The sequence below is a fragment of the Primulina tabacum genome, chromosome 16, assembly GCF_025594145.1.
Source record: "Primulina tabacum isolate GXHZ01 chromosome 16, ASM2559414v2, whole genome shotgun sequence".
NCBI classification, from domain to species: Eukaryota; Viridiplantae; Streptophyta; class Magnoliopsida; order Lamiales; family Gesneriaceae; genus Primulina; species Primulina tabacum.
The window spans coordinates 7,154,621-7,178,726 of NC_134565.1; the positions used below are offsets into that span (position 1 = coordinate 7,154,621).

At 35.1% G+C, this 24,106-nt stretch overlaps 2 protein-coding genes across 4 annotated transcripts; both read right to left on the reverse strand.

The window, feature by feature from the left end:
- Nucleotides 1-7,604: 7,604 nt before the first annotated feature.
- On the reverse strand, nucleotides 7,605-8,570 carry LOC142528315 (uncharacterized). Its single transcript, XM_075633358.1, has one exon. It carries the CDS (start codon nucleotides 8,568-8,570, stop codon nucleotides 7,605-7,607), a length of 966 nt encoding a protein of 321 aa, XP_075489473.1.
- Nucleotides 8,571-10,455: 1,885 nt separating this feature from the next.
- LOC142528815 (two-component response regulator-like APRR1) lies at nucleotides 10,456-15,160 on the reverse strand. 3 transcript variants are annotated; one of them, XM_075634003.1, is made up of 7 exons: nucleotides 14,525-14,663; nucleotides 14,099-14,173; nucleotides 13,825-13,986; nucleotides 13,577-13,710; nucleotides 13,002-13,163; nucleotides 12,649-12,745; nucleotides 10,456-11,549 (listed from the first exon to the last, which is right to left on the reverse strand). In XM_075634003.1, exons 2-7 carry the CDS (start codon nucleotides 14,142-14,144, stop codon nucleotides 10,633-10,635), a joined length of 1,518 nt encoding a protein of 505 aa, XP_075490118.1. In that variant the 5' UTR covers nucleotides 14,145-14,173; nucleotides 14,525-14,663; the 3' UTR covers nucleotides 10,456-10,632. The 3 variants fall into 3 exon arrangements, with proteins under 3 accessions (XP_075490118.1, XP_075490117.1, XP_075490115.1); XM_075634002.1 differs by lacking the exon at nucleotides 14,099-14,173 and having other exon boundaries at nucleotides 13,825-14,059; nucleotides 14,525-15,160; XM_075634000.1 differs by lacking the exon at nucleotides 14,099-14,173 and having other exon boundaries at nucleotides 14,525-15,159.
- Between the last annotated feature and the right edge of the window lie 8,946 nt (nucleotides 15,161-24,106).

The window sequence follows — 24,106 nt, forward strand, 5'->3', positions numbered from 1 at the left end:
TTCTTCGAGTTTTCTCTCATCTTATAGTATTTGAATGCTTAGTTCTATAATATTTGTAACGTGCTTTGTTCTCCTATATTAAAAGAGTGTGTGTTCTATTTGGAAACATAGTGAGTGGTTGTACAACATAAAATATTATAGTGAAAATTTTTTCATCTTACCCGTAGTTTTTACCATAATAATTTATCGAGGTTTTCCACGTAAATATTGATGTCCAATTTATTCTTTATTTTCATATTTATTATCTCAAATTACTGTACGTAGGGCTAACAAGTAATATCAAAGCCTTGGTTTAAAGTTTCTTAAAATTCTGAGTATGCTATGTGGTTGCAACCTAGACTAATCTTCCACATCAAAAAATTTTTTTTGTGATTTTTTTATTAAGGCGGGATTATTTTGTCCAGTTTACTAAATTGTTGTAAACATAAAGTACTAGATAACAAAGTTCAATGAAAACAATTTTACGCTATGAAAAATAAAGATACAAGCAATTTTAAGAAAGGAGAATTGCTTGGCAGCTATTGGAGATAGACCAATGAAAATTACGGACGATGGAAAGTGAAATGAGATAAATGATAATGTTGTTGCCAATCTAAATTTGGATATAGCAAACGAAGTATTGTCAAGTCTTCGAGATAAAAACAACAAAAGTTATATGAGATACTTTGACAAAAATATACGAGGTCAAGTAGCTACAAAACATGATTATCTTAAAGAGAAGGCTTTGTGTGGGGCCTTTAACTCCTAATCATTATTACAATGCAATTTGATTAGAGTTGATTAATTACAGCGGAAAAAACAGGTAAAAATTTTCTTTACAATGAGCCCAAAATGTGTCAACTATAATTATGATATTGAAAATAGTATATAATATAGTCTCGTCTAAACACGTCACAATACAAAACAAGCCTACACATACTCGAAATCAACTACATACAAGCAAACTCATATTCTCAGGACATGTCCCTGTATATAGATACATATATATACACTGGGAAAAACCAGTAAACCTTAGCTCTGTGACTCTCTCCAGAAGCACTCTCTCTGGTCTCCTGATATCCTGGAGTACCTGTCATTGTCCATATACAAAGACAACAACAGCCCCATCTGGGGTGAGCAAATCTCCGTATTAAACAACCACAATATATACCACAGATATCTAAACAATGATATATGATATGCAATGCATGTATGTCGTGGAAGAATCAGGTCAAATGCCAATCCACTGAGCATGTATCGGAATCAATCGAATCGCTATCAAATCAATGCTCGAGCTGACACACCAGCCATAAGGGATGATCGTATGATTGCGTCAGCAAAATGCCATCAAATCCCAAATCTCAATCAATCATCGGGATCACTAATGACTATGCTTTAAGGGCCACATAATGCCAAACATAGCATCGTGTTCACAAACCCCAGAATCAAAACCAATCATAATAGGTATCCAAGGATCATAGCTCAACGTGTATGTCATGTATGCCACATCAACTCAACAAATAAGGCATATATACATATATTCTCAATCAAATCAATCAACATATATCATATGATACATATACCTGTCATATGTTACTCGGTCGCAACATACGTTAACTTTTTGTTTCCAGTCCACTGTAGCTTTAGATTTCAGTATAAAAATCTATCTACAACAATAACATATTCATTTCAAACAATGAATTCATTCAAATTCAAAAATATAAGTTTCAAATATCTGTTGAAACTTTGAAAATTAATATCAAATCGAAATCATAACATAATTCAATTCCGACTTCAAAAATTAGTTTCTTGTCGGTTATTCTATCACATATATGAATCTCGACTTCAAATATATGCTATTCAGCATTTGAATAAATAAAGATGCCGAATTTAAGAGAAAATTACCTCAAAAGAACGCTCTCAGCACGAGGATTTCGAATATATAATTTGTTCCGAGTTTGGACAACGTTTCAATATAGTTTTGAGGGATAGAACTTAAATTCCCCGTTGTCTCCTATTTTCTTTCTCGGCTGTTTCTTGTTTCTAATTATGATTATTAACAGATTTATTATTGTTATTTTCTTTATTTTATGCTAATCCACTTCTACGTGGATTAGCTAACATTCACCAATTCACACTTGCTTGGCACGTAAGCATCATACAAAATGCCAATTTACTAATCTTATTTTTTATTAATTACCAATTTACCCTCAAATTTAAATCAATTATTTTTCAAATTATTTACAAAATTGCCATCAAATAGTTACACATTTTCCATCAAATTTTAATGTAATATTTTTCAGTTTATTTACAGATTTGCCATTAAAATTAAATGCATTATTTTTAAAAACTATGAAGTATTTTCAACTTGTTAGTTTATTCTCATTTGCATCGACTATTTCAAATCCATTTTTACTACTCGCAGTCTACATAATTAACGTTAAGCAAATCATGGGGTCTCACACTTTGTACTCTTTAGATGACGGAATCCTCATCGATGACCGACCATATCAACATACTAAATACTTTATTTTCCCAACTCACTTCCATTTGGCATAAAATAGAGGAAAATGAACGTTCATAGCTTCTACTTCAAAGTATATCAGATTCATATGATCAAATTATCATCAACATAACCAACAATATTCTTATGAGTTTTCTAAAATTCGAAGATGTCTTAACTGCAGTTCTCGGAGAAGAAATCCTGCGCAAGAATAATGAAGATATGTTGGTAACATCGAAGTAGGAAGAGGTTTTACCAATGATAAGAGGAAGATTTATTGACTGTGACTCCAATGAGTGCAAAAGACGAGTAGATCAAAGTCCAGAAGTAAAAAAAGAATATTTACTGCTTTAAATGTGACGGTAAATGACACTTCAAGAAAGAGTTTTACGAGTATCGAGAAGATTTCTCAAGGAAATGTGGCCAGTACTTTAGGCGGTGGTGAAATATTATTCAGCAAAGCGACAACAGTTGCAGAAGGCATGCACAAATTGTGTGACACAAGGATTATGGATTCAGGAGCGACATGGCACATGATGTCTCAAAGAGAATAGTTTGATCAATTGAACCAGTCTCAGGAGGATTTGTATTCATGAGAAATGATCATAACTTGAAAATCACTGGGTCGGTACTATCAAAATAAAAATGTTTGATAGCACAATTCGCACCATACAAGAGGTACGACATGTGAAGGGACTGACGAAAAATCTTTTGTCCTTATAGCAATTGGATGACATCGGGTGCAAAACTCTTATCCAGAACGGGATCATGAAAATTGTGAAGGGTGAACTTGTGGTTATGAAGGCGGAAAAAGTTGCTGCAAATCTGTATGTATTTTTGGGAGAAACACACAAAGAAGCAGAACTAGTTGTTGCGTCAATTGGTTCAGGAGAGGAATTAACAGTGTTATGGCATATAAAACTCAAGCATATGTCAGAACGAGTGTTGAAAATTCTCTCAGAACGGAAGCTATTGCCGGGACTTACAAAAATGTCACTATCTTTTTGTGAACATTGTGTTACCAGTAAAAAAACATAGATTAAAATTTGGAACTTCTATTGCCAGGAGAAAAAACATACTGGATCTGATTCATTCGGATGTTTGGCAAGCACCAATTGTATCCCTAGGAGGAGCGAGATATTTTGTCTCGTTCATTGATAATTTCTCTAGGAGATGTTGAGCGTATCCTATCAAGAATTAATCAGATGTTTACAATATCTTCAAATAATTCAAAGTTCGTGTTGAACTTGATTATGAAAAGAAAATCAAGTGTTTGAGGACTAACAAAGGAAGATAATATACCAGTGACGAATTTTATGCATATTGTCAACATGAGGGCATCAAAAGAAAATTCACGACGACTTACACACCTCAATAGAATAGAGTGGTGGAGCGGATGCACATGATCTTGTTGGACAGAACAAGAGCTATGTTGAAGACCGCGGGTCTAGACAAGTCATTTTGGACGGAAGCAGTCAAAATCGTTTGTTATATTATCAATCGTTCTTCTTCAGTGCCAATTGATTTGAAGACTCTGATAGAGACGTGGACCGGAAGCCGACATAATATTCTCATTTGCGTACATTTGGAAGTCATGTGTATGTTCGATACAATGTTAAAAAAAGATCGAAGTTAGATTCAAAATCCAGAAAATGTATCTTCTTGGGTTATGCTGATGAATAAAGGGTTTTTGCTTATGGGATCCTACTGTCCATGAGTTTGTCATCAGCAGGGATGTTATCTTCGAGGAAGATAAAGTAAAGGGAGACAAAGGAGCACTGAATTCAGAAACAACTATATTTCAGGTGGAAAATAAGATGGACGAAAGTCAAATATCTTGTAAAGCAGTACCAAAGCACGAAGAACAAGAACATGTTGAGTCTGAGGTTTCCAATGTGAGGCAGTCAACTCGAGACAAAAGACCATCAGGTTGGCTTTCAGATTATGTCACTGAAAGTGATATTGCATATTGTCTATTATCAGATGATGGTGAGCCATCGAGTTTCCACGAGACTACTCAAAGCTCGGATGTATCATTGTGAATGATAGCAATGCAAGAAGAGTTGGAGTCATTAGACATGAATAAAACTTAGGATCTTGTTACACTACCATGAGGGAAGAGAGCTATTGAAAACAGATGGGTCTATAAGATCAAGCGTGATGACGATAACCAAGTGGAGCGGTATCGTGCTAGATTGGTGGTAAAAAAGGTATGCTCAGAAAGAAGACATTTACTTCAATGAAATATTCTCCGTGATTCGATTACAATAGTCAGAGTAGTGTTGGCATTGTATGCGGTGTTTGACCTACATCTAAAACAGCTGGATGTGAAAACTGTATTTCTTCATGAAGATCTTGGAAAAGAAATATATATGCTCCAGCCAGAAAGTTTTGCAGAAAAAAGGCAAAGATAACTTAGTTTGCAGGTCGAACAAATCTCTGTACGATCTCAAACACGCGCCAAGATGTTGGTACAAGAGATTTGATTCATATATCATGAGCCTTAGATACAACAAAATGAGTGTTGACCCTTGTACGTATTTCAAGAGGTTTGATGATGATTTTATCATTTTGTTGTTGTATGCGGACGACATGTTGGTAGCAGGCCCCAACAAAGATAAGGTCCAAGGATTGAAGATACAGTTGGCTATGGAGTTTGATATTAAAGATAAGGTCCAAGGATGCAAGTTCACCGAGACAGAAGTAACAGAAAAATTTGTCTTTCTCTGAAAAATTATTTGAAGAAAGTCTTGCAACGCTTCAACATACAAGATAGCAAGCCAATATCGACCCTTCTTCCTGTTAATTTCAAGTTATCCTCCGATATGTGTCCTAACAGTGAAGCAGGGAGGACGGAGATGTCAAAAGTACAATATGCATCAGCAGTGGAAAGTTTGATGTTCGCAAGATCTATACAAGACCGGACATTGCTCAAGCAGTGGGAGCAGTTAGTTGGTATATGACGAATCCTGGAAGAGAACATTGGAGTACTGTTAAGAAGATACTTAGATACATTAAGGATACCTCAAATGCTGTATTATGTTATGGAGAATCATATTTTACACTCAGGGGCTATATCGATTCAAAATATGCAGGAGATCCTGATAAGAAGAAATCTACTACTCGTTATGTGTTTAAGCTTGTAGGGGAGCAGTAAGCTGCATTTCAAAACTGCAAACAGTTGTGGCGTTATCTGCGACAGAAGCAGAATATATGACAACTACTCAAGCTTGCAAGGAGACAATATGGATTAAAAGATTATTGGAGGAGATCGGGCACAAACAAGACAATGTTTATTTGTTTTGTGACAGTCAGAGTACCTTGCACATCGCAAGGAATCCAGTCTTTCATTCAAGGACGAAACACATTGGAGTCCAATTTTACTTTGTACGAGAAGTAGTAATAGAAGAAAGAAGTGTGGATATGCAGACGATCCATACAAAAGACAACATAGCTGATGTTCTGACCAAGCCAGTGGACATTGAAAAGTTTGGGTGATGTAGATCCTCAAGTGCTCTAGCGAAAACGTAAGCAATAGGGAATGACAAGATTGAAAAGATGTGTGGAGATGTGTTTGATTCTCAATCAAATCTCCAAGTGGGAGAAATGTTGGCAAAGTCATCCAGTCAAAATAAGTTGGCTCACATTTTAAATGATTGTCAAAATGGTCAAAAAGAATTTTGAAACGAAATGATGGGTTCAGACGAGGAATTGCATCTATTTAGATGCATTCGTTCATAATTCAAGTATCTCTTATTCGAGTTTTCTCTCATCTTATTGCATTTGAGTGCTTAGTTCTACAATATTTGTGTGGTGTTTTGTTCTTCTGTATTAGTGTGTATATTCTATTTGGAAACACAGTGAGTGGTTCTACACCATAGAATATTGTAGTGGAAATCTTTTCATCTTGCCCGAGGTTTTTACCCTAATAATTTTTGGGGGTTTTCGACGTAAATATTGGTGTCCAATTTATTCTTTATTTTCATATTTATTATCTCAAATTGTCGCACGTGTGACCAACATCGACCTCAACATAAATTCATTTTTTCTTTCCTTTTCTTTTTAATTATTTTATAACTAATTTCAAATCTATTATACATATGAATGATTTTTATAATTATACAAAAACTACTTTGATAATTTTATTTCTAAAATAGTTTCAATATAATATTACTCTTTTATAATGTATAAATTATAGTAAATATTGAAATACATTCATAGATCATTTAAGCGATGAATATAGCCGGTCAAATAATACAGATGGTATCTATCTTGTATTATTTAATTTTAAAGTTTCATTTTTAAGTTCTTATCAAAATATTAATTTTTCCACAATTGTTAACCAATAAAGTAATTAAGTTAATTTTGTAACCAATTAGTTATTCAAAATAATTAAATATAAACATAAATAAGCAATATTTTTAAGAATATTTTTTTAGGATAAAGTTTGAAATTGATTTAAAGAAGATTCGTTTTATATTTAACTCATAAATTATACCACTTTTGTATAATATCTTAATTTAGAAAATTAAATTTGAAAATTTCTTTTCTTTTTTTTTAAAATTTTATAAAAACTATATTTTTAAATATTCATAAAAATTTAAATATTTTAAACGATCAAGGATTAGGTGCCATAACTTTAAGAGAGTCGGGTACTTGCCATCAAGAGTTGGTATATTATCATACTCGTACATCTAATTGGCCATGTGCTAATCGTTTCCCTACACATTAACTATTTGTCTTTGATAAAATTATAGGAAAAATTAAATTAAATATAAGCCCGAAACATTAGATATTTTCCTCGACAAAAAATAAAATAAAGTTTCATACAAAATTTATAGAAATGTTTTGTTACAAAAAATATGCTCATCGAGTTACTTTTTTGATTCACACGTTTGAAATCAAAGCATAATCAAGAAATTGGAACAAATGGATTTAATCACTTACATTGAATCTCAATCCAAACTCGAGTGTGATTGACTGACAAAATCTACATTTGTTTGAGACTGCGAATTCCCACTTTGGAAATAGGTTTGAGGAACAAAAACAACACATTTTTCAGACAAAAAATGTAATGAATCTCGTTGATTTCTGGAAAATATTTCTTCGAAGAGTAACCAGTTCAAATCCCTTTTGCGAGAAACTTACAATCTGTATCTTGGATTTCGATGCCATGAAAGTGTGCATCCTCTTGACCCATTTCGGATTCTGTTGTTCTGCTACTTCTGATGAAAATGCAGCCCACAACTGTATCAAGAACTAGTATCATAGCATACAAATATGCAATGAGAAATCCCTCAAAAACCATGGCTGAGTTGATGGCAAAAGCTCGATTATAGGCTCGAACGATGCGGTACTGAAACAAGGCTTCAATGCCTGCTAAGGCTATGTTGAATGGCATAGCTAATGATAACGCAGTTGCAGTTCTATCTTGGATCAACGCGTAAGTCTTGATGATTGAGATAAATCCGCCAGCCTTTTCGTATCCGGATAATACCAATGCAAGATTGCATATAACATAGGCATTGGCAAGAATGACAGAGTAGATTATGGCACCTATTGCTGACAAAAGTAGTGAAGATCCAGGAGCAGAAAGAGCTCCCAACATTTCGAAGAAGTTAAAGTACACGACTATTAGGCAGAAGCAAGTGGCATTTGCGGAAAGAATGAGCAATGAGTTGCACAATTGTGTGATGAGTAGAGGGCTGAGCAGTTGAATCCAAGAAGAGAACGCATGTTTTTGCTCTGGTTTTTTATGCTCGATGGCTCGAATTATGGATGCTTTGGCGAGAAGAAGAAAGGAAATGGTAAAGGGTAAGGAGAAAAGATAGTTTACAATGGTTTGAGAGAGCTTAAGATTGAGAATGGCAAAGAGTTCTGCTGATGGAGGGAACCCTGAAGCAAGAAAAAGAGACCTTAAACGGAGATGGATTATCTGGAAAAGCGGCGACGTGGGAATGATCAGCTGGGACGCGAGGCACGAGATGGCGAACGGGAGGGCGGAAAGAGATGGAATTGAGGTGAAGTACTGGTAGTTCTTCAAGAAAGTGAAGACTGATCTTCTAATGATCGCAGCTGTTTTCTCCATTGTGATGGAGGAAAAATAAGAGTGGAGTTGTTTTCTTGAAATGGGGTGTGGATCGAAATTTTTAAGATGGGATGTTTGATATATGTTGATTTGGGGTTTACCGTTTATGCTTTCGAATTGTGAGATATATTTAATGTGCTAATTATTTTAAAATATGTGGAATTAAGAATATTTATGGATGGATAATAGTATAGGATTTCGTTTTGGTAGTTTGGAGGTGTTGGGAAAGTGTAGTTTTTTGGTGGATTGGCCAACGACTAAAAAACTAACAGCAAAAGCTTAATTGGAGTAGTTTTAGCTTTGGTTTCATGAATGGCTTCGTTTGGATACCATTGATTACCTTTTTGTGATCTCCAAATCTAGACATTAGTTGCAAGGTACTAAAAATTGTGCCTTCTAAATTACCATGTTTAATTATGATAAAATTATATGTTTTTTCTTTCGTTTAACTAGAATGTTTTTCGTTTTTGTCTTATTATTGATTAATTTACGTTCGTACTTCATCAATATGCACTTATTTTCGGTTTTAGTCAATTTTCATCTGAGTATTGATTTATCACAAAAAAATTATGACTAGTCGCTGAAAAATGCTGACTTTGGCTGTGACGTATCTGATGTCACGTCAACGTCCCGATACAAAAAAGACTAAAATAGAAAAATATAAGTTACTGATAATAGGATAACAAATGAGCGTAAGTTACATGACAAAAACTGTGATTTTCTCGTCAAACGTTTCTTTTTATTTTTATTTTGGAAAAAAAAATAATTTTATATATATTTTAGAAAGAAAGGTGTTTATATCATTAGATGGCGTCAGAATATATTTACAAACAATTCACAGCTAGAGTGGGGCATGAAACTAACAGATTTTGATGGATCAAGAATTTCCTAGATGACAAGTAACATCATAATAGGTGTGAGAACTTAAAGTGTAAGTTGGGGGGTTTGCTTGCGGTTGAAATGATAGCATTATTTGATGTCGTAAGACTTCCATCTTACAAAAACATAAAATAAATAAAACAAATGATAATAATAATAATATAATCTTGATGTTTTTTTAAAACCTAAAAAGGGATATAATGTTGGCTACAATTACACATTATTTTACTTTGGCAATGATGATATACGATTAAATTTAAGCCTATACAAATGTCCATTACGTGAAGGTAAAGTTGATAGTGTAAAATCCAAGCACCGAGGTTTATGGGTTCCATTTGTTTATATCTTTTATTTTATTATATTATATTATATATTGTGGAATAACATTTCAACTTCCAAATGTGGTGGGAACGAGGTCTACCCTAAATTAAAGCAATAGTTGTTGCTTTATTAGGATAGTTCCATTTTTGTCTTTACTTATTCATTTTCATTTATATGCATTTCCATTAATATGTATCTATATATATTTATATAAATGAAATTGGAATAATATGCGGGTGGTGCTATTTTATTTTTATTTTTTTAAAAAAAGTAGGTGATGTTAGTTACAATGGGGTACGTAACTTATATAAAAAGTTAAAGATGGCTCATGGGTTTGGCTCAAATAATTTTTTTCCAGGAGTAAAGCTCTAAAAGCACAAACCAAGAAGTGAGTGAGAATCTTGATTTTTCTTGGCGAAACAACTCCAACACTCAATTCATAGAGGAATGTATAAAATATACGGACGGTTGAAAAATTATGGCTTAAGCTTATTATTACCAACTTCAGGTATTTAAGGGTGCGGCCGTGTGGAAGGAGCCTCTATTATTAGGATAGATTTATGCCAAATATACGTATCTTTGGATTAGCAAGAAAGCAATGATATTAGAGTTAAAAGGACAAATTTTCATACTACTTTTTTAACATAGCAGGAGCAAATATACGTGCAACCAAATTCTACGCAGATTGGTCATAGTTTCAAATGCAGAACTTATTGAAGCTTCTAATAATAATGTCACAAAGTTTAGTTACTCTACGCAACACGATAGGAGAAGTGACAGACACCAAGAAACCTACTGAGAATCTCTTCAAACAGCTCTACCAGTTCCAATGTTAGTCGGAGATTCCAAAGACCCATCCATGCTAAGAATCGTCCTCTTCCTCATCATACACTTCTTCACCTTCTTCATCTTCTTCAGTAGAAGCCGGCTGCCCATTAAGATCAACAGCAATGCCATTTACCTTTCTCACAAACTGGCCCCTCAGGCGAGGCCTACGTTCTGCGAGTTTTTTCCTGTTCACATACCTGATCTTCTTGTCGAAACATCTCTCCTTACGCTTTTGTCTAAACTTCAACAAGGCTGCCTCCCTTCGATCAACTTTACACGAATTCTCTTCATTCACTGAGGAATATTTCAAAGACGGCCATGAATGAGGAGAGGGAACAGGCATTTGACCAGGTTGTAAGCATATACCAAAGGGGTAGCATGGATAAGGCGCCATCTCTTGGACATGAGGTGGGCATTGAGGAATGTGATTGTATGGAGACAATATAGCAGGATTAGAACGGTTATGTACATCCAGAGTGTGCTTGTGATACATAGAGGCTGGTGGCATAGTTACTTGATTCATTACTCCGGGTATGTAGTAAGGATAAGCGATATGAGTGTAGCGACCGGTCGCATCTTTAACGTTTCTTGAATGCACATGTGAGTGAGAGAAATGTTCGTCCGAGTTCCTCTGTAGTGTGATATCATGAGATACAGGAGTACATGACCTCTCCGCAGAGGAAGAATTGTATACGCTGTTACTGCAGTGATCTTCATCACCTTGAGAATGATTATCCAGGGTCTTCGTGTTATCCTGCTGTTGGATTTCAATACCAACTTGATCACTAACCGTGGAGAGATGCTCTACTATCTTCAAATGCTGAGGTTCATCGTCATGAACAGAAGGTGGTCCTTGGGTGTTGCTATTGGGTGTGGTTGACTTGATATACGTGAAAAAGGCAGAAGACTCGCCTATTTTCAGTTGTTTTTTTGGAAAAACCGAAATTTGTCCTGGAAAAGTTTCAAGTCCACAATTAGTTACATGCACATGGGAGACAACAAAACAGGGATAAATGATTTCCTTTACCAGGCCATTATTATTTCCTAATTATCAGGAATATCTCATTCATTGTTGAAAAGAATCAAAGATGCCTCCGGATGAAATCAGCAGGTTATATTTTGATCTCACACTCAAAACAAATATCAGAACCAGCTCCACATAAAGTTGCATTGAAAGGAAAACATATTTTAAGCAGAGACTTTATAATAATACTGATTTAACATTTAAGAATAAGGCAGACTTGAAGAAATCAGTTAAAAATATCATACCGCACCATCAGTGAACATGGAAAATTCTCGAGAGAGAGTGACAAAACTAGGTGTCACTAACTGAGAATTTCGAGGGAGAAAAACAAGTGAATATCACAAATTTGCAATCTTTATGGAAGAACCTCCCTTGCACTGAAATATTTAATGGATGTTTATAACTTTATTTGGTATTCAATGTTTATATGCCTTATTATTAACTAGCCTAGTCAAATGCTTCTTCCAACAGAAAAGTATCAGTTCACATGGTTCATGGTTTATTCTTCCCATTTTACGTTTTCCAAACTCTGCTCATCTCAATTAGACCAATCATAGAAACTTTGATGTTAGTTCTGGATTCTATAACTATTTGACCATAAACAACGGAAATGGCAAAGCATCTGCAAGGTTTTGATAAGTCCCAATAAAATTGGACGAGTTTAAATTATGCAAAAGTCCAACAACCACTACTTAAATTACAGGCAAGAAAAAAAACTTGACTCCAAATCCTTTCAATCCATTTGGACTAGTCGATCATGCACCAGTAAGTGTAACAGAACAGAATCAAGAAGACGGTTCTAAGATGGATGGATATCCAAATGAACCACATTTTAAAAATACTATTTATTAAATATAGCAGACACTTCATTCCAATTATATGCTTCCTGGACTTAGCAGTGATTGTAGAAACATATGTCAAAGGGTGACGCATGATCTACTCTCTCCACATGCTACAGGAAAATATGATTATTATTTTAAATTTATAGGCCGTCTAAAATTATTTAAAAAGTCGTGATCCAATAACCTGTCTGTCTGTCATTTATTTGTGGCATGTCAGGCTGACACACTGAGAGATCACAAATCACAGTCTCTATCCCAGCTGCAGTTGTGGTGGCAGGAATCTAAACACGATGCAAATGGAGTAACTTAGTTAAAGACAACCAATTTGGCCAAAATGGAAAAACCCCTATGCTCTCCTTGGTACTGAAAACAATTAATGATCCTGAAGCCTTTGTTGAGATAAAACTATATATGCTCTTTCAAGACCATCAATAAACTTTTATCTTCAATGTTTAGAAATTGAAGATAATGTTTAATGGAAGAAAGAAATCATCATGGCTGGCGTCATTTATATATAGTTCTCAAACTCAAACTCACCTCCTCTTTCCGATGTGTCGAAACACAAAATTCTGGGTTATTACCCTTCAGAGACCTGTCATCTGTGTCATCTGAGAATAAAGTAGTGCTGTTTGTATTAGCATCACTAGGATCCGAAGCTACCAGATCACAATTTACAATGCTCTTATCAGCAAGTCCCAGCTGTCGATGTAAAATCAAGAGATAAACCATCATAATACTTACCTAAATAAAACACCAAAAAGGCTGATATACGCCATGCCCAAGAAAAAATAACACTATCACATACATGTGGCACTCCCTGTAGAAATTTGATGAACAGACCTAGAAAAAGAAGCTTTGTTTCACGATAGCTGCAGAATCAGAACAGTTATTATCTTAATGATTCAAAAGATCATACAACCACATGTCCTCAACCTTTTGTATCCAGGTACAAACCTCAAATAAGTTAAACAGTTAAGCATGTGTGATGCATGAGACTAGTCAATTATCTTATTTTAAAAATAAAGAAACCCATCACACTGTTCTCTAAAAGAAAACCAATGAAAACCAGCGACATATTAAAAACAACTTCTTAATGAGAAAAGAGTACATGCCATTCTCCTTCTTCTCCACATGTGTGTCCACAAGTTCAACAACTCATTAGTACGTAATGGCTTCACAAGATAATCAGCTGCTCCAAATTTTAGGCACTTAACAACGATAGAGACTTCGTCTTGAGCTGACATCACTAACAAGCAAAACAATGCAACAAAAGGATGACAATTAAACCAGCCTGTCTCGAACTCAACATGGCATACGTTAATCGAATGAAATGCACAATGCAAATGAAATTTACGCTTACTGATTACAGGAATCCGACGCAATTCTTTGTCCCTCATGATATATTTTAACATTTTCAATCCTCTAGACATCGGAAGGTCAACTTCAGAGAGAATAATATCAATATCAGGTCCCGCAGCATTCAGTGCACCAATCACCTGTCTTGGTGATCTTACAGAAATAACTGGAAAGCAAGGGCCAACTATATTCAGCATCAAAATCAACATGAAACTTTCTACATGAGTTCTAGAAGTTTCCTGCAATTAGAATTTTTTCAGAAGCAATTTATTTTATACTTGGACAAGTAAACTGCATTTGGCGTTCTTCCGACTGCTTATACATCAATCTAGCCAAATGATCCTAAGATGGGCCTGTCAAAGGCAAAGCAATCTAATCAAATCATTAATCAAATGGAATCCGCGCAATTCTTTGTCCGTCATGATATATCCAAACCTTAGAAGGGATCCAATCGTTAATACACCTTGATCGTTTAAATGGCAGAAATAATGAAGTCGTAATTCGTAAACTTTTATCTTATTGAAGTCGTAAAGAAATGCGTATGAAGTCGTAAACTTTCATCTTATCGAAGTTAATACATGAAAAAACAGGTAAATGCCTTGACAAATAAATTTCTGACTTATGAACAATTGCTCAAGATCATGACAAAATAACAAAATCAATCAAAGAACAGTTGCTAAAGAAGAATGAAGAAATGAAAATACCTTGATAAGCACAGTTACACAAAAGGGTAAAGACCTCCTCAGAACTTTTGTCATCATTATCACACAGCAAAATCCTCACTTTACTCCGATCAATGAACACATCCCCACTCTTCCCAGTTTCATTCTCCATCACTCCCACGATCAAGACACATACATAAAAACAGGTTGCAATTCAAACCCCCAATAGAATTAACGCTATAGATACTTGATAACTGAACTCCCTCCCGACCCTCAACAAATCAAATCTCCTCCACTATAACCAACACAAACTCCCCCTTCCAAATTCAGAATCCTCTCTTCTAATTTCCATCATACAGATCATCAACTCAGTGAAAAAGGCAATATCTAACAGAGAAAGAAGGTGAAAAAACTGACCTCTGCTCACCATTGCTAGCAACTAATCACGACCCAATCCATGTAAGGTAATCTAGCAATCTAGTACAACACGGGAAAAGTGGAAAACAGCAAAAATTCCAATCCGACAACTCCCAACACCGCCACGTCACCGATCCAGCGGCTGCAACCACCTGCACAAATCCACAAAAACTACAGCAGCAGATTGATGCAGGAGCCTCAAAAGCTAGGAAGAGATATTGAAGAAAATATCTCAGCGCTCTTTCAACGGTGTTTTTCCCAATGGGAAATAGTGAGAGCTAAAATGCCACTGATCATCTGGGCGGCGTCCAATCAACGGTCAAGATGGATTGTTAGTGGGTCCAGTATCTATTATAATGTCAAATAATGAGTAACTAACTTGGTATTTGAATGCTCGGAAAATGGGATTTTGATTCAGAGGAAGAATTGGATTTAGAATTTTATTTGGTGTTTGATTTGAAATTTAAAAATGATTTTTAAAAATCTATTTCTATTTGAAGAAAAAAATTTTGAATTTAAAATTTTAAAATTTTACTAATCTAACATTTGATCTTTTACTTAATTCATTTTTAAATCACATTATGCACATTATTAAAAAACCAAATAATAAAAATTAATATTTTCATATACAATTTCAGCTATATATTTGTGTTATACAAACTACATAAACTTTTATATAAATAATTAACTATTGTTATTGAAAACTAAATAAATTATTAAAATAAAATAATCAAACATAAAATATAAATATTCAAATTTAAATTTAACGAAATAAATTATTTCAAAATTTAATATTTAGTTATATCATAATTTTATAAATAGAAAACAAATTATTATTATTGAATAAAGAATTGTTCAATTTTCATGAAAAATGATAAAGGAAGGTGTGGAAAAAAAATGAGGTCAAGAGAAATACAAAGGATAAAGCTCAGAAAATAAATGTTTGAATCAGTTTTATTTTCTTGAAATCCAAATCATACCAGATTTTATCAAATATGAAGAGATTTGAGCCAACATAATATAATCTTAGCAAATTCCATGGAATTCTTCAAAATCCATTTTTTTAAAATGCCATGAAATCAAACAAGTAAAAATTGGATTCACAAATCTAAATCTCATCAAATCCAAGCTTCCAAACATAGGGTAAGTGTTCGAACATTTCATGTTCGCAATCTTCATTTTGATGTTAACAAAACTTGTTATTTTGTTTCTAATGATTTACCTTAGTGCACAGGAAGCTGGAACTGATCAGGCTTCTAACTGATCAGTTAAACGAGCCAAAACTGAAGCTATCGAGATGCAAACTGAAAACATCAACTGATCGACCAAATTGAATCAGCTCAACTGATATCTTAAAAAACGGTTCAACTGATTGTCCAGCTGATAGGTGATTTAACAGAAGATCTTCAGAAGCCCGGCCAGCTGATGAAGAGTTCAACTGATAAAGAACCCAGCTGACCAGTTCAATTGAAAGAGTGAAATCAGTTCAACTGACGAGTTAACTGATTTCACCTAGCCCAACTGAAGATCAGTTCAGATGACCAGTTAGGAACATCAGTTAGAAATCAATCAGTTGCAGATCAAGACAAGCTTATCTAAGTGTATTCCTGCTACGCACAAAGATACAAAAGCATCTGTACGATTAAAGGTACAATAATAGACGTTGCAGCAAAGATGATAGCCGAGAGATTCCTGAAGGCATGTCAGAAAAGTCAAGACACATATACCAAGGAACGCATTCAAGCTGCAACAATCACATGTGATGAGTATTGGTGTACGGTCATCGTGATGCTATATATTTACAGACCAAGACCACGAGCAATATGGGTGAGTGAATGAGAAAAACAACAAGTGTGTGAAGATACACAAAAAGGCACGCATATTGGATATCAGCTTACAAAAAGCAAACAGCTCAGAGGGAATACTTCATCGTGTTATCATCTTAGATTAGAAGCATATTTCCCTCAGTGTGTGAGAACACTTTCGGGTAGTATTCATTGATCAGTTCACACACACACACATACCACCACTCATATACAGTCTTGCATAAAGATATTAAACTTGTGTATGTAATCTTTGACACACAGACATTAAACAATTGTTGACTGAAAGGTGATGCCTTCAGTCTAGTCTAGGAGTTTAGTTAGGCAGTGGGCAAGTCCTAAGCTGGGTGGGTTTGTACAAGTAGTTGTATAAATCACAGTCTTCTAGTGGTACCTACCCGAGGAGGTAGAAGGGGTGACGTAGGAGCAGTTGAAGTCTCCGAACATCCATAAACATATCTTTTGTCTTATCTGTTTAACTGCTCGTTTTGTTCTTAACTGATTTGATCAGTTCAGCTGATATCAGTTCAGTTCTGTCTATAACTGAACTGATATAAGCCATAACTGATTACTAGTAATTTTTAGAAATTCAGTTACACAAGATATAAAATATATCAGTGTTTCTTAACGAAGGATTATTTCGAGTGTTTTTCACTTGATTTTATACCAAACTCGATCTAATTCATCGGTGTATATTTTCTTAGAACATGAGCTATGACAGCTCTTGGAGAATATTTTGTTTGAAGCATCTCTAGGTGCCCAGGAATCGATCCTTCAATTGGTATCAGAGCTAGCTGTTCTAAGAAGGACATTTGAAAACTGATATTTTAAAATATGTTTCAAAATATTATTTAAAATAGATTTCAAAATCCTCTTAAAAATTTTACGAGTTTGCCATGAGAAGAGAGAAGGTTCTTGGCTCTGCAACTAACATTGTAACTACTTCTCTCGACTCATCAACGTTGTTGTTAAGTGGCTTGTAGGATTTTGAGTTCAGTTGACAGCAGTTCAGCTAAAACTGCTCTATAGACAAGATTTCAGTTGCAAGCCTACCAGTTCAACTGATCAACAGACGAAACCCAACTACCAGCTGAAACTGATGAGTTAAGTGGAGATTAATCATCAGAAGTGCCGCCGCTTCATTGTCATATCAGATCAATATAGATGATTAATGTGGTTCAGCACCAGCTGAGTCCAGTTTGAGTCAGCTCGACCAGTTAGCCAGCACATAAATCAAGTCCAAGGCAAATTAGCTGATCCTCTGGCAAAAGAGACTCATAAGTCATACATCATTCAAAGCATTCAAGGCGACCAGTTGTTAGTATATTCAATTCTATTATGTGTAAAATAACTGATGTTTGATGTTATTTAAAGTCTGCTAGTGGAGTAGCATTTTCCCTTACAATTGTTGATGTGCGTAAATGTACAATACAAGGGACGCTTATTCGATTAAATAAACATCTTGTCCATCCAATTAGCACATAACTGAACTACTATTTTAAGATTAGTTGTCTAAAGTGTTTGATTGATACTAAAACTTCATTAATCGTGTAATTTGTTATTTTTTTAAGGGGAGTTTTTAATTCAGTTTCTGAGGGGGAGTTCTGTTTAGAACTACTCTTCAAACTGAAAAACTATTTTCAAATTATTTCATTCAGTTGTTGAGGGGGAGCTTTTCTTTCTGCTACTCCTCGAACTGAAAAACTCTTTTTAAAAGTTTTTATTTTTTTTTATTTATTCTCACAAAAGGGGAGAATTATTTTTTTAAATTGATTAAAACTACTCAAGTTTTTTATCATAAAAGGGGGAGATTTTTAGAACATTTCATGTTCGCAATCTTGATTTTGATGTTAACAAAACTTGTCATTTTATTTCTAATGATTTACCTCAGTGCGCAGGAAGCTGAAACTGATCAGACTTCGAACTAATCAGTTAAACGAGCCAAAACTGAAGCTATCGAGATGCAAACTGAAAACTTCAACTGATCGACCAAATTGAATCAGCTCAACTGATATCTTAAAAGACGGTTCAACTGATTGTCCAGCTGATAGGTGATTTAGCAGAAGATCTTCAGAAGCTCGGCCAGCTGATGAAGAGTTAAACTGATAAAGAACCCAGCTGACCAGTTCAACTGAAAGAGTGAAATCAGTTCAACTGACAAGTTTCACCCGCCCAACTAAAGATCAGTTCAGATGACTAGTTAGGAACATCGGTTAGAAATCAATCAGTTGCAGATCAAGACAAGCTTATCTAAGTGGATTCTAGCTATACACAAAGATACAAAAGCATATGTACGATTAAATGTACAATAATGGACGTTGCAGCAAAGATTAAAGCCAGAGATTCCTGAAGGCATGTCAGAAAAGTAAAGACACATATATCAAGGAACACATTCAAGCTGCAACGATCACATGTGATGAGTATTATGTACGGTGATCGTGATGATATATATATATATATATACAGACCAAGACCATCAGCAATATGGGTGAGTGAATGAGAAAAACAACAAGTGTGTGAAGATACACAAAAGGGCACGCATATTGAATATCAGCTTACAAAAAGCAATCAGCCCAGAGGGAACACTTCATCGTGTTATCAGCTTAGATTAGAAGAATATTTATCTCGGTGTGTGAGAACATGTTTGGGTAGTTTTCATTGATCGGTTCTCACACACACACACCACCACTCAGATACAGTCTTGCACAAAATACAATAAACTTGTGTATGTAGTCTTTGACACATAGACGTTAAAGAAGTATTGGCTGGAAGGTGTTGCCTTTAGTCTAGCCTAGGAGATCAGTTAGGCAGTGGGTAAGTCCTAAGCTAGGTGGGTTTGTAAAAGTAGTTGTATAAATCAAAGTTTTCTAGTGGTACCTACCCGAGGAGATAAAAGGGGTGACGTAAGAGCAGTTGAAGTCTTCGAACATCCATAAACATATCTTGTGTATGTGTCAAAGACTACATACACAAGTTTATTGTCTTTGTGCAAGACTATATTTGAGTGGTGGTGTGTGTGCATGTGTGAGAACTGAACAATGAATACACCAGAAAGCTGTCTCACACACTGAGGGAAGTGAGCTTCTAAACTAAGCTGATAATACTTAAGTATTCCCTTTGGGCTGAATGATTCTTGAAAGCTGATAGGCAAATAAGCGTGCCCTTTCTTTTACCACACACTCTCTCGTGTATCTTTCCTTATCTTCACTGATCTTCATCTTCTATTTATAGGCGTGAAGCTAGCTCGTACAGTGAGACTCAATTATTGCATCCGTTGCATTTTGAATTCGTTCCTTGGACTTTATGTCTCGACTGCCCTTCTGAAACCTTTGTCTTTAATGCTCTGATGAAACGTTCATTATTATCTTTGACTGGACAATTGATTTGTACCTTTGTGCATAGCTAGAATCCACTTGAATGAGCTTGTCTTGATCTACAACTGAAAGATTCTAACTGATGCTCCGAACTAGTCAGCTAAACTGATCTTCAGTTAGGCTGGTAAAATCAGTTGACTCGTCAGTTGAACTGATTTCACTCTTGTTCAGTTGAACTGGTCAACTGGGCTCTTCATCAGTTGAACACTCCTTCGGCTGTCCAGGCTTCTGAGATTCTCCTGCTGAACCACCTATCGGCTGGACAGTCGGCTGAACTGCTCGTTTGACATATCAGTTCGACTGATTCAGTTTGTGCGATCAGTTGGGTCTTCAGTTTGCGATTTAGACAACTCGTAAATGATCCTAGCTTCTGTACACTAAGTTAAATCATTAGTAACAAAATAACAAGTTTTGTTAACATCAAAATCAAGATTTTGAACTTGAAAAGTTCCAACATTTACATTCTTAAAACACGAGCTATTGCAGCTCTTGGAGAATATTATGTTTGAAGCACCTCTAGGTGCTCAGCACACGATCCTTCAATTGGTATCAGAGCTGACTGTTCTAAGAAGGATGTTTGAAAGTTAATTTTTTAAAATATATTTCAAAATGTTATTTAAAATGGATTTCAAAATCCTCTTAAAAATTTTATATGAGCTTACCATGGGAAGAGAGAAGGTTCTTGTCTCTGAAACTAACATTGTAGTCACTTCTCTCGACTCGTTAACTTTGCTGTTTTAGCAACTTGTAGGGTTCTGAGTTCAACTGACAGCAGAACAGCTAAGCTGATCTGTGGATAAGATATTAGTTGCAAGCTTACCAGTTCAACTGATCAATAGACGAAACCCAACTACCAGCTGAAACTGATAATTTAAGTGGAGCTTAATCATCATAAGTACCAACGCTTGACTGCCATATCAAATCAAATTAGATGATAAATGCGGTTCAGCATCAGTTGAGTTCAGTTTGAGTCAGCTCGACCAGTTAGCCAGCACAGAGATCAAGTCCAAGGCAAATTAGCAGCTCTTCGGGTAAAAAGAGACTCAAGATTGATACAACATTCAAAGCATTCAAGGCAACCATTTGTTGGTATATCTAGTTCTATTATGTAAACTAACTGATATTTGATGTTGTTTAATATTTGCTAAGTGTAGTAGCATTTCTCTTAAATTTTATGGTGTGCTTAATGTATAACACAAGGGACGCTTATTTGACTAAATAAACATCATGTTTGTCCAGTTGATTTGAATATAAATGAATTGATATTTTCAGTCAATGTGTTGCCTAAAATGCTTGAATGTTAAATGATGTGAAAACTCATTGTTAAAATCGCGTAAATGATTATATTTTTGAGGGAAAGTTTTTAATTCAGTTCCTGAGGGGGAGTTTTCTTTAAAAATTATCCCTCGAACTGAAAAATTTTTTAAATTCGTTTTAAACTCGTTTTTAAATTCAGTTCTTGAGGGGGATCTTTCTTATCCCTGGAACTAAAATTTTTCTTTTAATTGTTATAAATGTTTTTTATTCTCACAAAGGGGGAGAATCAGTTAAATTTTAAAAATTTTAAAATTTTAAATCATTTTTAATTGTTCAAGTTTTGTGATCATCAAAAATAGGGAGATTTTTGGAACATTTTATGTTCATAATATTGATTTTGAAGTATCAAAAGCAGTTCAAATGATTGTCCAGTTGATTGGTGATTCAGCAGAAGACCTTCAGAAGCCTGGCCAGCTGATGAAGTGTTTAGCTGATGAAGAGCCTAGCTGACCAGTTCAACTGAAGGAGTGAAATCAGTTCATCTGACGAGTCAACTGATTTCACCATCCCAACTGAAGATCAATTCAGATGACCAGTTCAGAGCATCAGTTAGAACCAATCAGTTGCAGAACTGGACAAGTTTATTCAATGGAATCCAGCTGTGCAGAACTGGACAAGTTGATTTCACCATCTCAACTGAAGATCAATTCAGATGACCAGTTCAGAGCATCAGTTAGAACCAATCAGTTGCAGAACTGGACAAGTTTATTCAATGGAATCCAGCTGTGCACAAAGGTACTAAAGCAACTGTCCAGTCAAAGGACAATAAAAGACGTTGCATCAATGTTTAAAACCAAAACGTTCTAGAATAGCTGTCAAAAAGTACAGACATATTTCGAGGAACAGATTCAAAATGCAACAGATACAATAATTGAGTCTCACTGTACGATCAGTTTACCGCCTATAAATAGAATATCAGTGAAGACCAAAAATAGAAGAAGAACAAGAGTGTGGAAAAACAACAAAAAGGACACGTTTATTGCATATCAGCTTTGAAGAAGCAATCAACCCGGAGGGAACACTTCATCGTGTTATCAACTTAGATTATAAGCACAATTCCCTCAGTGTGTGAGAACATTTTCGTGTTGTACAATAAAAGAATCAGTTCTCACACACGCACACCACCACTCAAATATCTTCTTGCACAAAGACGTAAAACATGTGTATGTAGTCTTTGACACACAGACATTAAACAAGTGTTGGCTGAAAGGTGATACCTTTAGTCTAGACTAGGAGTTCAGTTAAGTAGTGGGCAAGTCCTAAGCTGGGTGTGTTTGTACAAAGTGTTGTATAAATCAAAGTCTTCTAATGGAACCTACCCGAGGTGGTAGAAGAGGTGACGTAGGAGCAGTTGAAGTCTCCGAACATCCATAAACATATCTTGTGTATTTAATTGTTTAACTATTGTTTTCAAACTGATTTGATCGGTTAGAGAATTCGTCAGTTCAGGTTTAACCATAACTGAACTCATATATGTCACAACTAATTCCATTTATTTTCAGTTATTCAGTTATATAGGATATAAAATCGATTAGTTTTCTTAACGAATGATTATTTCGAGTGTTTTTCGCTTGGTTTAAAACCAAACTCGATCTAATTCATCAGTGTTAACATTCTTAAAACACGAGCTATTGCAGCTCTTGGAGAATATTGTATTTGAAGCACCTTGAGGTGCTTAGCACATGATCCTTCACAAAATTAAATAAGACGGTTTGTGAACAAAAAGGAAAAAATGCCCAGTAAAATTATATTCTAATCTCACTATTCACAATGGATCAATACAAGTGTATTGATACTTACAATCACTCAGGATAAAAAAGGTAAAAGATGAATATACAGAATAGAGTTTGTTATATTGTTACAACAGTAAAACAGAAGAGATCCAGGGCCTTCTAGATGGTGAGCTTGTGATCTACTGCACATGTGAACATATAGCTTCTTGTGCACTTCGTTTTGATGACATCACTTAACATCCCCACGCAAGGTCAGCATCGATTTTTCCATAATACTGAGCTTGGATCAAAACCACTGAAAGTTGGGAGAAGATAACGATTTCGTGAAGACATCTGCAATTTGATCAGAAGAGGGAACAAATTGGACATCGAGTTGCTTAGCCAAAACTTTCTCTCGAACAAAGAAGAGATCTAACTCAAAATTCTTAGATTTAAAATGTAAGACATGATTGGCACTCAACGAGATTGTACTGATATTGTCACACCATAGTATGGGTGAAGCACAAATGTTAACATGAAGTTCGGTGAGCAGAGACTGAAGCCAAAGTAATTCTGAAGTGGCATTAGCGAGACTACAATATTATGCTTCAGTACTCGATCGAGAAACAACCATTTGTTCCTTTGAACACCAGGTGATAGGCTAGTTACTTAAAAACTAGCAGAATCCAGAGGTGGAACGTCTGTCATCTGGATCATTGGCCCAATCTGCATCACAAAAACCATGAAGAGAAATCCGAGAAACATCAGTAAGATGAATTCCATGTTTTGAATTTCCATTGAGATAGCGAAGTATTCACTTAACAGTCTTTCAGTGAGAGAGACAAGGGCTTGGGATGAACTGACAAGCTTTATTCACATTATAGGCAATATCTGGTCTTGTTATGGTGAGATACTGGAGGGCACCTGTAATGCCTGAATTAAATATCACAATTTGTTGATTTAGTCATGTGAGATTACTAA